Source organism: Colobus angolensis, unplaced genomic scaffold, assembly GCF_000951035.1.
Source record: "Colobus angolensis palliatus isolate OR3802 unplaced genomic scaffold, Cang.pa_1.0 Scaffold118, whole genome shotgun sequence".
NCBI lineage: Eukaryota > Metazoa > Chordata > Mammalia > Primates > Cercopithecidae > Colobus > Colobus angolensis.
Window position 1 is genome coordinate 6,991,249 of NW_012112919.1, and position 14,140 is coordinate 7,005,388.

The following is a 14,140-nucleotide window of genomic DNA, read 5'->3' on the forward strand; positions in this document are numbered from 1 at the left end:
TTTTCTTTTTGTATTTGTAGTAGAGATGGGGTTTCACCGTGTTAGCCAGGATGGTCTCGATCTCCTGACCTCGTGATCTGCCTGCCTCGGCCTCCCAAAGTGCTGGGATTAAAGGCTTGAGCCACCGCGCCCGGCCTGGATTTCTTCTCTTATGTTTTTACCAGTATTAATTTTGGACTGTCTTAGTTGGGGATTACAATTAACAGAGCCTACCTACAGTAGATAACAGTTTTTATTGGAAGGATACACTTAACTTCAGGGACCACAAAAGATGGATGTTTACTAGGAGGCAATCTCTATTTTATCTCCTCTCCTGTTGCTGGCTGGAAATTATAGTCCTCCTGCATAGAGAAGAAGAAATGATGCAAGTAGGATAGGACAGGTAGAATTCTGCCTGGTTTGGAAGATGTCCCGAGTAGTGAGGGTCTGCCCATCTATTTGCTGGCCATCACACCTTTTTGCACACTGGAGTTGTACTAGATGCTTTTAATTTGCTTCCTTCTAACTCAGAAAACTTCTGCAAAATCCTTTTGGGGGTAGACTGTTGGTTTTCAGTTCTCAAGAGACAAGGTTTTTCACACTTAAGAAGATGTTGGGCCGGGCGTGGTGGCTCACACCTGTAATCCCAACACGTTGGGAGGCCAAGGCAGATGGCTCGCTTGAGCTCAGGAGTTCAAGACCAGCCTGGGCAACATGGCAAAACCCCGTCTCTACAAAAAAAATACAAAAAATTAGCCCGATGTGGTGGTGCACACCTGTAGTCCCAGCTACTTGAGGGGCTGAGGCAGGAGGATTGCTTGAACCTTGGAAATTGAGGCTACAGTGAGGTGAGATGGTGTCACTGTCCTGCAGCCTGGGTGATAGAGTGTGACTGTGCTCAAAAAAAAAAAAAAGAAAAAGAAAGTAGTGTCAGTTTTAAATTCTACGTAGCGTTTAAGAAGGTAGTATCTAAAATTAAGAGGCCCGAGTTTTAGGCTGTCTTAGTGGTGGGACCTCAGACCCATAGTTTGCATGGTTTCTGGATATGTTCTCTCAAAGATAAAATGAGCAGCTTGGAGTAGATGGGCCTGAGCCCTAGGGGTTTGTCCGGGTGTAACATCTTATTATAGTACTGCCAGGACTCTTAGAACCATGGAGGGTGAGGAGAGAGAACATTTGCAGTTGAGAATTACAGGCGAATTTTCTCTTTTCTCTTTTCCCCCACTTTTCTCCACTAGCATCTTCTTTGTGAGACAGTAGAATTAAATAGGGAGACATGGAGGTTTGTTCTCTGCCTCCTTGAGTAGGATGACAGAGCTGCTTTCTTTGAAAGTCTGTGCATCAGGGTTTTATTTCAGCACTAGCCTCTTGTGAATTACCAGTCACCTGTCTGTTCCTGGTAGGTAGGGGCACTCTTGATTCCAAGGGCAGCTCCAGAGGGAGGAAGACTCTGTATCAATGGTACTTCCTGCTCAGTTGCCACAGAAATTTCCTTGTCCCATTGTTTTCCTTTAAGGGCCTAGAGTAGGCCCAGTATAAAAGTTTATCCTTCGGAAGAGAAAGATTGGTTCTTAACTAGGCAGTCTTTTAGAGAACATCACATTGTGACTAATTTTGGAAACTTGCACTTTTAAATATTTTATGTGCTGTAATTACTTCCAGTAATACGATTCTGGATCATTTCATCATCCATACTTCTTGAAAAGGATCCTTTTCATACCTGTCTTCCTGTGATTTATTCATAACACATCCTCTTTTTTTTTTTTTTTTTTTTTTTTTTGAGACGGAGTCTCGCTCTGTCGTCTGGGCTGGAGTGCAGTGGCTGGATCTCAGCTCACTGCAAGCTCCGCCTCCTGGGTTCATGCCATTCTCCTGCCTCAGCCTCCTGAGTAGCTGGGACTACAGGCGCCACCACCACGCCCGGCTAGTTTTTTGTATTTTTTAGTAGAGACGGGGTTTCACCATGTTAGCCAGGATGGTCTCGATCTCCTGACCTCGTGATCCGCCCGCCTCGGCCTCCCAAAGTGCTGGGATTACAGGCTTGAGCCACCGCGCCCGGCCACATCCTCATTTTGTCAGAGTTATCAGACTTACGGTGATTAGGCACCCTCTGCTTATTTGGAGACAGAGATTTTTGAGGGCAGGTTTGAAGTTTCACTTTCAGGTAATTAGCCATTCTCTTAACTGGTTTGTTGCTGTGGCTGGGAGATGAGTATAGTTTGCTCTTTTAGGCTGGGTGCAGTGGCTCACATCTGTAATGTCACCACTTTGGGAGGTTGAGGTGGGAGGATTGCTTGAGCTCAAGAGTTTGAGACCAGCCTGGACAATATAGCAAGATCTCGTCTCTACTAAAAATAAAAAAAATGAATAGTTTGCTCCTTTTCCTGTTTACTAAAACAAAATGATTAAACGTAGTATTTCTCTTTTGCCACATGGACAGTTTTGGTTCAGTCATGAAATCTTGAGTATAAAGACTTCCCCGGGCTGGGCGGGTGGCTCACGCCTGTAATCCCAGCACTTTGGGAGACCGAGGTGGGTGGATCATGAGGTCAGGAAATCGAGACCATCCTGGCTAACACAGTGAAACCCTGTCTCTACTAAAAATACAAAAAGTAGCCTGGCGTGGTGGTGGGCACCTGTAGTCCCAGGTACTGGGGTGGCTGAGGCAGGAGAATGGCGAGAACCCAGGAGATGGTGCTTGCAGTGAGCCGAGATAGCACCGTTGCACTCCAGCCTGGGCGACAGCAAGACTCTGTCTCAAAAAAAAAAAAAAAAAAAAAGACTTCTCTGATACTCATTTAGACAAGTCTAGTCAGCTTTTGTTCAAGCTGAAGAGAAAAATGAGAAGTCAGCTTTTGGCAGCAGGAAGGCAGGTTGGCTATCTAGAGCCCACATGGACTCAGGACTCATATCTCCATTTTTTTTTTTTTTGGAGACGGAGTCTCGCTCTGTTGCCCAGGCTGGAGTACAGTGGCGTGATCTTGCTTCACTGCAACCTCTGCCTCCCGGGTTCAAGCAATTCTCCTGCCTCAGCCTCCTGAGTAGCTGGGACTACAGGTGCATGCTGCCACCCCCAGCTAATTTTTTTCTTTTTGTACTTTAGTAGAGGCAGGGTTTCACCATGTTGCCCAGGCTGGTTTCAAACTCCTAAGCTCAGGTAGTCTGCCCGCCTTGGCCTCCCAAAGTGTTGAGATTATAGGCATGAGTCACCACACCCGGCCTCCATTTTCTTAAGAGTGAATGTTTATTGCAGTCTGACTGCATCATATATGGGACACTGTCAGTCTGTAGAAACAAATGGCTGTCACCAATACATAGGAAGCTACATATAATAATTACAACAAAGTTGTATGTTTATTACCACATGGTTTACATTTTAAACTCTGTAATTTTGAAAAGTTAGTAAGTTCACAGTCTGACTTCAAAGGGAGATATATAACTGGACGTGACCACCATTAGCTGTTTCTTGTGAACTCTTCAGTGATAACATGGTTTTGTTTCATGTAATGAGTTGTAGCACATCAAACAACTTTTATGATGTAATATCTTTTTAATTTTACCTTGTATTAAGTTTTTATAAATATTTGTAGGCTCCAAAATGATATATTTTCCTAAAATTATGTGTTTAAAATAGTCTCTTAATAATCTTGTTAACTGTCTATATGTTTTCCTTTTTAACTGTTTGAAAGTTCTTCTTCTTTTTGGAGGTTTTGTGAGACAGGGTCTCACTGTCGCCATGGCTGGAGTGCAATAGTGTGGTCCTGGCTTACTTTAGCCATAATCTCCTGGGCTCAAGTGATCCTCTCACCTCAGCCTCCTGAGTAGCTAGGACCACAGGCATGTACCACCATGTCTGGCTAATTTTTTTTTTTTGTAGGAGTTGCACTACATTGCCCAGGCTGGTCTTGAACTCCTGGGCTCAAGCAGTCCTCCTACCTTGACGTCTCAAAGTGTTGGGATTATAGGTATAAGCCACTTCCTGTCATTTATTTATTTGTTTTTTTAATCATGTGGGAAGCTGTGTAACCCTGTCGTTCATTTTGGCATATTTTGTGAATTCCAACACACCTGGACCTTCTTGACTCTGCAGGCCTACCCAGAGCCTTTGTGGTCTGTTTGTGTAGGACAGCTTCCGTAGCTGCACAGCCTTTGTCTGATTATTCCGGCTTTATTTTCACCATTAACAGAAATGTGGATCTCAGAGAATACTTGTCTGAAGAAGTACAAGCAGTACACAAGAATACCACCTATGACCTCATTGCCAACATCGTGCATGATGGCAAGCCCTCTGAGGGCTCCTACCGGATCCATGTGCTTCATCATGTGAGTGGCTGCTGACCGTCTCATGGCACAGAGTGGCAAAAACAGGTGTTTCTTTGGCATCTCAGAGGGCAGCTCCCTTCAGTTTGTCCTTGCTTGGCCTTGGCTTTGGGATTCTGCAAGTAGTAGTGCTGTCAGTAGTTAGTTTAAGGCAGTGGTTCTCAATTTTGGCTACACATTGGACTCACCTTGGGAGCTTTTTTTTTTTTTTTTTTGAGACAGTCTCGCTCTGTAGCCCAGGCTGAAGTGCAGTGGTGTGATGTTGGCTCACTGCAACCTCCGCCTCCTGGGTTCAAGCAATTCTCTGCCTTAGCCTCCCAAATAGCTGGGATTATGGGATTACAGGCGCCTGTCACCATGCCCGGCTAATTTTTGTATTTTTAGTGGAGACGGGGTTTCACCATCTTGGCCAGGCTGTTCTTGAACTCCTGACCTTGTGATCCACCTGCCTTTGCTAATTAATACAAAAAAATTAGCCGGGCATGGTAGTGGGCACCTGTAGTTCCAGCTACTGGGGAGGCTGAGGCAGGAGAATGGCGAGAACCCGGGAGGCGGAGCTTGCAGTGAGCTGAGATCACGCCACTGGACTCCAGCCTGGGTGACAGAGCGAGACTCCATCTCAAAAAAAAGAAATCAGCTTGTTAGAAATGCAGACTCTCAGGCCCCTCAAACCTACTAAATCAGAACCTGGATTTTAATATGACGCTCTGATTTGTAAGAAATTAAAGTTTGCGGCTGGGCTTGGTGGCTCACACCTGTAATCCCAGCACTTTTGGAGGCCGAGAGATCACGAGGTCAGGAGATTGAGACCATCCTGGCTAACATGGTGAAACCCCGTCTCTACTGAAAATACAAAAAATCAGCCGGACGTGGTGGCGGGTGCCTGTAGTCCCAGCTACTCTGGAGGCTGAGGCAGGAGAATGGCATGAGCCCAGGAGATGGAGCTTGCAGTAAACCGAGATTGTGCTACTGCACTCCAGCCGGGGTGACAGAGCGAGACTCCATCTCAAAAAAAAAGAAATTAAAGTTTGCAAAGCACTGGTTTAGAGGCTCCCTTTCATCTTAAAAATTTTGTGAATTTGTCTAAAGCTGAAAACAGATAAAACATGTACTTGATATATTTGATACCACATAGATTATTACCATAAATTGTTCTCATTTGATTAGTCTCTTCTGGAACTGTGGGTTTAATCTTAACTAGCTTCTGTTTATCAAGTGCTTTACTATGATTAGGCAGTACACCAGTTACTTAATGTACATTAATCTCATTTTTTTTCATTAAAACACAATTCCAAGACAGGTGTCAGTATCATCTTTTTTACAGAGGAGGAGACCTAGGCTCCGAGTTTCAGTAATTGACCTCAAGTCAGTAGAATTAGGATTTGAACCCAAGTACTCTGCTTCAAAGCCCATGTCTTAACTCGTCCTTGAAGCAGGAATGGGAACTTGCTTATGTGATCCTAAGCTTTCCTTGTTTCCTATTTTCTCAACTATTGTAATATCCAGAGGATCTGGAATATTTATGTTCTACAATAGTGGTTTTTGGCATGTCTTAGAACTTTGGTTGGATAAGGCAGGGTGGGCGGCCAGAGGTGCCTCTGCCTTAATCTAGAAACCTTGTTCGTGGAAGCATGAAGTGAGATATGTTTTGCTGTATGTGCAGCACTGGTTTCTTAGGCCAAAGGAATCAGGTTAGTGTGATAGACAGTGTCCACCAAGGACACCTTTTCTTGATGAGCTGTTGCCTTTTTTTTTTTTTTAAGACAGGGTCTCAGTCTGTCACTCAGGCTGGAGTGCTGTGGCATGATCTTGGCTCACTGCAGCCTTCAGCTCCTGGGTTCAAGTGATTCTCCTGCCTCAGCCTCCCAAGCAGCTAGGACCTACAGGCGCCTGCCACCACGCCTGGCTAATTTTTGTATTTTTGGTAGAGATGGGGTTTTACTATGTTGGCCAGGCTGGTCTCAAACTCCTGACCTCAAGTGATCCACCCGCCTCGGCCTCCCAAAATGCTGGGATTACAGGCGTGAGCCCCTGCACCCAGCCAGGAATGTCCATATTTAGGTTCTCTCAGTGGTTGACACTGTGTACCTCATAAGTGAGAATGTCTAGTCTGTCATTTCTGAGCAGGAAGGAGACATAGGTGATGATTAGAGGGCTTCCTCTTTTCTCCTCTTTAGTGTCCACTAAATTCCTTTTAAAAAGATGTACAGAAGTGTTTCAGACTCCATTGTACTTTAAGGGGCCAGGCACAGTGGCTCATACCCATAATCCTAGCACTTTAGGAGGCTGAGGTGGGAGGATCTTTTGAGATCAGGAGCTAGCCTGGGCAACACAGTGGAACCCCATCTCTATTAAAAAAAAAAAATTAGCCAGTTGTTGTGGCACACACCTGTAGTCCCAGCTACCTAGGAGGCTGAGGTGGGAGGATTGCTTGAGTCCAGAGGGTCGAGGCTGCAGTGAGCTGTGGTTACACCACTGCACTCCAGCCTGGATGACAGAGTGAGAGCCTGTCTCAAAAAAACAAAACAAACCAGCAAACAAACAAACAAAAAAACTGTACTTTAAAAAATTGAGTTTGCCATGATTGACACATCAAAAGTCCTGTTAATTGAATCAGGCCTACAGAAGTCATGTACCCTCTTCTTTTTTTTGTTTGTTTTGAGACAGAGTCTCACTCTGTCACCCAGGCTGGAGTACAGTGAGTGGTGTAATCTCGGCTCACTGCAAGCTCCGCCTCCCAGGTTCATGCCATTCTCCTGCCTCAGCCTCTTGAGTAGCTGGGACTACAGGTGCCCGCCACCATGTCCAGCTGATTTTTTGTATTTTAAGTAGAGACGGGGTTTCACCATGTTAGCCAGGATGGTCTTGATCTCCTGACCTCGTGATCTGCCCGCATCGGCCTCCGAAAGTGCTGGGATTACAGGCGTGAGCCACCGCGCCCGGCCCATGTACTCTCTTCTTTATTGACTCTTGCTGGATGATGTCTAGTGGCTGTTCTAATTTTTCTAATCTTGGCTGTGATCCTTTCCTTCTACACCCTTTTGGTTTTAGAGAGCAGACTAACCCAGCTCTTCATACTTTCTGCAGGGGACAGGCAAATGGTATGAATTACAAGACCTCCAGGTGACTGACATCCTTCCCCAGATGATCACACTGTCAGAGGCTTACATTCAGGTGGGTTGGCCACAGGCTTAGTGAGCCACAAATAGGTGGGATATGGGGCCAGTGAGAGGAGTGGGCCAAGGCAGGAAGAGGGATAGAGTTAGGACCTTGGTTGGAGGGCCAGGTACCTGTTGGGAAGTACTTAGGAGTGAGTTGGGGCCAGAATGTATGGCCCTGAAAGTCAAGCAGAGATTTTCAGAAAAGAATTATAAGAAAATGTATGAGTGAGCAAAGAAAGTTGTGATTATGGCTAGGTTAGTTTTGCAGAAGTGTGCGGTCTGGTTGCAAGGAGGAAGGGAGGCTGGCTAGAAGTCGACCGTGAAGTACTCCCTGAGAGCCCCAGGCAGAGCTCTCTTTGTGACCCCACAGCACTTTCTGCTTGCCTTTTGTTTTAGTGCCGACCATATCGCTTTGCCTGTCTGTCCTCTCCATTGGATTGACCCATGGAGCACAGAGCATCTCTGTCTTCTCTTTATGTAACTGCCCTAGTACTTGGCAAAAGAAGGAAGATTGAGACAAAAGCCATAGCTTTGTAAGAAGAAAGTGATACCTCTCCTAGAGATAACTGTTTCTTCCCTTCAGTGACTGTAGCCACTGTAGCAGATTTCCAGATGGAGTATAGCAGGTTTGTAAATGGCATGACTAGTTATCCGTGGCCTGGCACAGAATAGGTATTTGACAAGTATCTGTTGACTGAATGCCTCCCAGACTTCAGTTTGTGTTTTCATTTCTTACAGATTTGGAAGAGGCGAGATAATGATGAAACCAACCAGCAGGGGGCTTGAAGGAGGCATCTAGGGCTTTGCTTCCGAGGGCTGTGGCTGATGATGGTAAATAAGAACACAGAAGCTGTAGCTGTTCAGCTACAGGCTGACTGGGGGGCTCCCTGGGCTAGCCCAGCTTGTATGGGTTCTGGCTACACCAGAGCACCAGGAGCCCACTTGCCTGGGATGGCCCCACACTGTCACCCAGCTGTTCTTTGATCATTTTTTTTCTAGATTGTGCTCCTTTCTCCCATGCATTGAGCTCCCTTCTAGCTTCAGCAGGGCAGAACCCTTCTCCAGATGTGTGTAACTTATGTCTGAGTATCTGGGAGTAGCTGAAGAACAGATAATTTCTTCCAAACATCAAGCCTTGGGATTCTTGGAGCAAGCAGAAAGCCAGTAACCTCACTCTTGTCTGTTAGAGGTGGAGGATTTTCCTATGGTTCCCCTCATTTCCTGATGTGTATTTTTAGATGGATTAAATATTCTCCTGTTTTTAAACTACCCTCTTGTTTTATATCTTTTCCTTTGGTGGTTGGCTGAGGAAAATATTTTCCTTTTTAATCTTCACAAACTCTCTACCCTACAGTCTGACATCTGGCGGACATCACGCTCGCCCTTTCCTGTCAGCTTGTGGGTGGTGTGTCATTTAGGATGCATTTGTTTCTAAGTAAAAAAAATGCTTGAGTCAAGGGGATACATTATTATTGTGCTTAACTAGAAGGCCAGAGGTGGGCAGTTTCCGGCTGCAGTGCAGGAATGAGTAAGGGAAGAGGAAAGAAAGGAAATAGGAAGTGCTTCTCACTACAGTGCAATTCTGAGAAGGTCTCAGCCAGGCCAGTGTGGAGCCCTAGGGCAAAGATTCTCTGTCAGACAGTTCATCAGCTCTGTAGTGGGCTCTAGCAGCCTAGAAGGGTGACCTTGGCATGAGCACTGTGGCAGGTCCAAGATGTGGGAAGCAGCTGGAGGCAGCCAGTCAGCCTCAGCAAGTTCTCTTGAAGGGAGACAGGAGCCGTGCACTCCTGTGGTGCCACCCTTTACCTGGATACAACCCTGTCCTCACTTTCGTCTACCTCTCTGGAAGCTCCAGGATTTCCTTTGCAAGCTTATCTCTTTTATCCAGCCATTACATGTTGAGATTTCTCAAGATTCAGTCCTAGCATTACTCTTCTTGCTGTTTACTTTTTCCCTAGGCCATTTTGGCTATGCCTAGGGCTTCACTTACCATTTTTATGGAAATGACTCATAAACACATCTTAATCCCAGATTTCTCTAAACTCTTGAACTTCGCTCTGTTGCCCAGGCTGGAGTGCAGTGGCACTCAGCTCACTGCAACCTCTGCCTCCAGGTTCAAGTGATTTCCGGCTAATTTTTGTATTTTTATTTTTATTTTATTTTATTTTTGAGATGGAGTCTTGCTCCTTCTCCCAGACTGGAGTGCAGTGGCGCGATCTCAGCTCACTGCAGCCTCTGCCTCCTGGGTTCAAGTGATTCTCCTGCCTGAGCTTCCCGAGTAGCTGGGATTACAGGTGCCCGCCACCATGCCCAGCTAATTTTTAAAAAATTTTTAGTAGAGACAGGGTTTCACCATGTTGGCCAGGCTGGTCTCAAACTCCAGACCTCAAGTGATTCGCCCGCCTCAGCCTCCCAGAGTGTTGGGATTACAGGCATGAGTTATGGTGCCCAGCCCTATTTTGGGGTGTTTTAAAGTAAACTCAAACTTAACATTGTTCAGTACTGAGCTTGCAAGGCGTGGCTTCTGCCTGTAATCCTAGCACTTTGGGAGGCTGAGGTGGAAGAATTGTTTGTGATCAGGAGTTCAAGACTAGCCTGGCCAACATAGTGATACCCCATCTCGAACAACAACAAAAGTTAGCTAGGCATGGTGGTGTGTGCCTGTAGTTCCACCTACTTGGGAGGCTGAGGCGGGAAGATCCTTTGAGCACAAGATTTGAGGCTGCAGTGAACCATAATTGCACCACTGCACTCCAGCCTGGGCAACAGAGCAAGACCTTGTCATTACAAAAAAGAAAAAAGTTGAGCTTGTGAGTTTCCCTTTTTTTTTTTTTTTTGAGACGGAGTCTCACTCTGTTGCCCAAGCTGGAGTGCAGTGGTGTGATCTTGACTCACTGTCGATCTCTGCCTCCCGGGCTTGAGTGATTCTCCTGCCACAGCCTCCCAAGTAGGTGGGACTACAGGTGTGTGCCCCACACCTGGCTGATTTTTGTACTTTTAGTAGAGATGGGGTTTCACCGTGTTGGTCAGGCTGGTCTCGAACTCCTGACCTCAGGGGATCCGCTGACCTTGGCCTCCCAAAGTGTTGGGATTACGGGCATGAGCCACTCTGCCCAGCCATGAGTTTACCTTTAAACTTGACTATTTTCAAGGTGAAGATTACACTATCCAGTTACAGAAATTCATGTATTATAATCAGGGAAAGTTTAATTTCAATGATTATTAACTACAACAGGGGTTTGTAGTTGACAGGGGATTAGTTAGTAACAAGTAAAGAATGTAGAAATAACAGATACAAAGAGCTGCCACTACCTCTGGGGCTGACGGTATCCAAAGCTGAGATCCAGACCTTGCTAAAAGTATGCCCTTTGAACGTCATTAAAAATCTGCTTTGTAGTGTGCTTGGGAAAGCTGTTCACAGGTGTCTCCCTGGAGGCCTCTGCTACAAAACTGTCCAGGGAGGAGAGAGTGCCAGCTGAAGCTACTGGGTGCCCGTGCTGTCCAAATGTATATGTTGTCTCCAAAAGCCAAGAAAAACCTATCAAACATTGTGCGTGCGTGTGTGTGTGTGTGTGTGTGTGTGTGTGTGTAAGGTGGTATGAGGTACAGCCATCTGTCTTATTTCGGAGAGAATATTTTGACATAACTCTATACTGTTGACTTCCCAGAAATGTCCCTGAGGTGGCAGGCCCCTGAATTGTTTTTGGGTTTAACTCCCAACTTCTTATTTATGTCTTACTAAGGCATTTAAAGCGCTTGGTACCTTCTGCTCATTGGATCCAACAGCATAGTGTCATCACTGTAGTGGACTAGTGTGATATTTTGTGGATTGCCAAGATGATCAAGATCTCTGTGAACTGTATTATGCTAGAGAGCAGAACTGACATAGTCCTGAGGTAACACTGGGAAGGTATACTGTTGGCCCTGCCAGGTAAAAGCAAACTACTTCTGGTGATCCTTATAAATTGGTATGGAGAAATAACAATTTGATTCTAATTTGGTAGCTACATGCCAAGTGCCAAGAACTGTTCTTTATCAATAAAGATGCTACATCTGGCCCCGGGCGTGGTAGCTTACAGATGTAATCCCAGTAGCTTGGGAAGCCAAGGCAGGAGGATTGCTTGAACCCAGGAGTTCAAGACCAGCCTGGGCAACAAAGTAAGACCCCATCCCTACAAAAAAAATTATCCGGGCATGGTGGCATGCACCTGTGGTCCGCCCTACATGGGAGACAGGCAGGAGGATCACTTGAGTCAAGGCTGCAGTGAGCTGAGTTTGAGCTCTGGGTGACAGAGCAAGACACTGTCTCAAAAAAAAACAAACAAAAAAGATACATCTGGGACAGCAGCTTCAGTTGGACGGTTGGAGTCACTCTGATTAAGTTTATGATAGTCCACAGTCATTCTCCAAGATCCATCAGACTTCTGCACAGGCCCTTTGCCACTCTTATTTTAGTCTAAGCTATTGCCAGTTTCTGTTGGCAGTGGTCTCAATAGGTCTCTCTACATTTCCTTGCCTTCTACCCCCAGTTTATCCATGCTTTAGTCAGAGTAATCTTTTAAAACACAAACCTGAGTCATTTCTCCCCCATACTCTGATAATGCTTAAAGACACTTCACTGGCTCTTAGGATAACAAGTGAAACTCTTAGCTGCTAGCCTAATTTATCAGGAAGTTTCTACTTTTTTTTTTTTTGAGACGGAGTCTGGCTTTGTCGCCCAGGCTGGAGTGCAGTGGTGCGATCTTGGCTCACTGCAAGCTCTGCCTCCCGGGTTCGAACGATTCTCCTGCCTCAGCCTCCGAGTAGCTGGGACTACAGGCACCCGCCACCGTGACCAGCTAATTTTTTGTATTTTTTAGTAGAGAACGGGGTTTCACCCTGTTAGCCAGGATGGTCGCGATCTCCTGACCTCGTGATCCCCCGCCTTGGCCTCCCAAAGTGTTGGGATTACAGGTGTGAGCTACCGTGCCCGGCCCTTTTTTTTTTTTTTGAGACAAAGTCTGGCACTGTCACCCAGGCTGGAGTGTAGTGGCATGATCTTGGCTCACTGCAACCTCCGCCTCCTGGGCTCAAGCCATCCTCCGACCTCAGCCTCCTGAGTATCTGGGCCCACAGGCTTGCACCACTACACTGCACTGGGCTAGTTGTTTTGATTTTTTTGTAGAGATGGTATTTCACCATGTTGCCCAGGCTGGCCTAACTTGTGAGCTCAAGTGGTCTGCCTGCCTCGGCCTCCTAAAGTATTGGGATTATAGGCATGAGCCACCACACCCGGTCCCTGCTTGTTCTTGACCCCAGGCTCACTGAGCTTCATTCTATTGCTCAGATGTGCCATATGGCATGAGGCCTCTATACCATCTGCTTCCTCTGTGAGGGATGCTCCTTCTTTCCCTTTTAATTCTTTCTCCTCCATGACCTCTCATACCCTTAATACCCTGTATATCTCTCATTGATGACCCTTATTGCACCTGAAAAATACGTTTTTTCTGTGATTCTTTGATGACGGCCTGTTTTCCCAACTAAACTCTCAAGTTACAAAGGATAGATAGAAACTTTTGTGCCCAGCCCTAGGGAAATGCTTGGCACTTGGAAGTCAATCACCCATATTTTATTCATTTATTTATTTTTTGAGATGGAGTTTTGCTCTTGTTGCCCAGGCTGGAGTGCAATGGCACGATCTCGATTCACCACAACCCCCGCCTCCTGGGTTCAAGCAATTCTCCTGCCTCAGTTTCCCAGGTAGCTGGGATTACAGGTGTGTGCCACCATGCCTGGCTAATTTTATATTTTTAGTAGAGATGGGGTTTCTCCATGTTGGTCAGGCTGGTCTTGAACTCTCAACCTCAAGTGATCTGCCCGCCTCAGTCTCCCAAAGTGCTGGGATTATAGGCATGGGCCACCATGCCTGGCCAGTCACCCATATTTTTTGAGTAAATGCTTTAGTACTTAGCCTGTGTTCTCTGTGTTGTCCTTTTGCACAAATGATTTTGTCTCTTTCTACCCTTTCAAGATGGTGAAAATAGGTATTGTCACTTAAAAGTTTAGGGACTATTTCTTGGAGCTGACTGTCATATCCTGTGTGATCTTGAGGTCCTTTGTGGGTGACACATGGCTTGCTTCCACCACTGCTGTCTGGGCTGGGGGCCTGGCCTGCATGTCTTCAAAGCTGATCCCAGCATGCCCTTGAGGTCTCTTCTGGAGACCTCAAGGTCTGACCAGAGTTTGAACCACACATGGGGAAGAAGTTAAATTCAATTCATGTTTTCTTAGCATGACCCCACAGCCAGAAGTCACAGAGGAAAAGATAGATATGGAAAAAATACCCCAGATACACGATAGAGAAAAATTTGCAATGTATAGGACAGTAAATAAATGAATATGCCTAATTTATTTTTACTGATAAAACAATAAAAATAAACCTAAACAGAAAAGTGGGCAAAAAACCTAAGTACCCATCTCACAAAAGATGAAATACAAATAGCCAGTAAGCATGTGACGAGGTGTTTATTTGGTAACTAAAGAAATGCAAATTAGAACAACCATGAGACATCATTTAAAAATATTTTGGATTAGTGGGAAAAAGAAAAGGAACAAAACCAAGCCAAAACAAAACAAAACAAATATTTTGGATAGGCCAGGTGCATTGGCTCACACCTGTAATCCCAGCACTTTTGGAGGCC

General features: G+C 45.7%; 1 protein-coding gene across 1 annotated transcript in view; it reads left to right on the forward strand.

Moving 5' to 3' along the window:
- The window catches only part of USP39 (ubiquitin specific peptidase 39), a 34,801-nt gene extending 26,074 nt beyond the window's left edge, over positions 1-8,727 (forward strand). Inside the window, exons 10-13 of the mRNA XM_011925721.1 lie at positions 1,218-1,261; positions 4,104-4,302; positions 7,387-7,473; positions 8,199-8,727. Coding sequence (XP_011781111.1) covers positions 1,218-1,261; positions 4,104-4,302; positions 7,387-7,473; positions 8,199-8,246 — 378 coding nt within the window. The 3' untranslated portion in view covers positions 8,247-8,727. The remainder of the gene's footprint in view (positions 1-1,217; positions 1,262-4,103; positions 4,303-7,386; positions 7,474-8,198) is intronic.
- Positions 8,728-14,140: the final 5,413 nt, after the last annotated feature.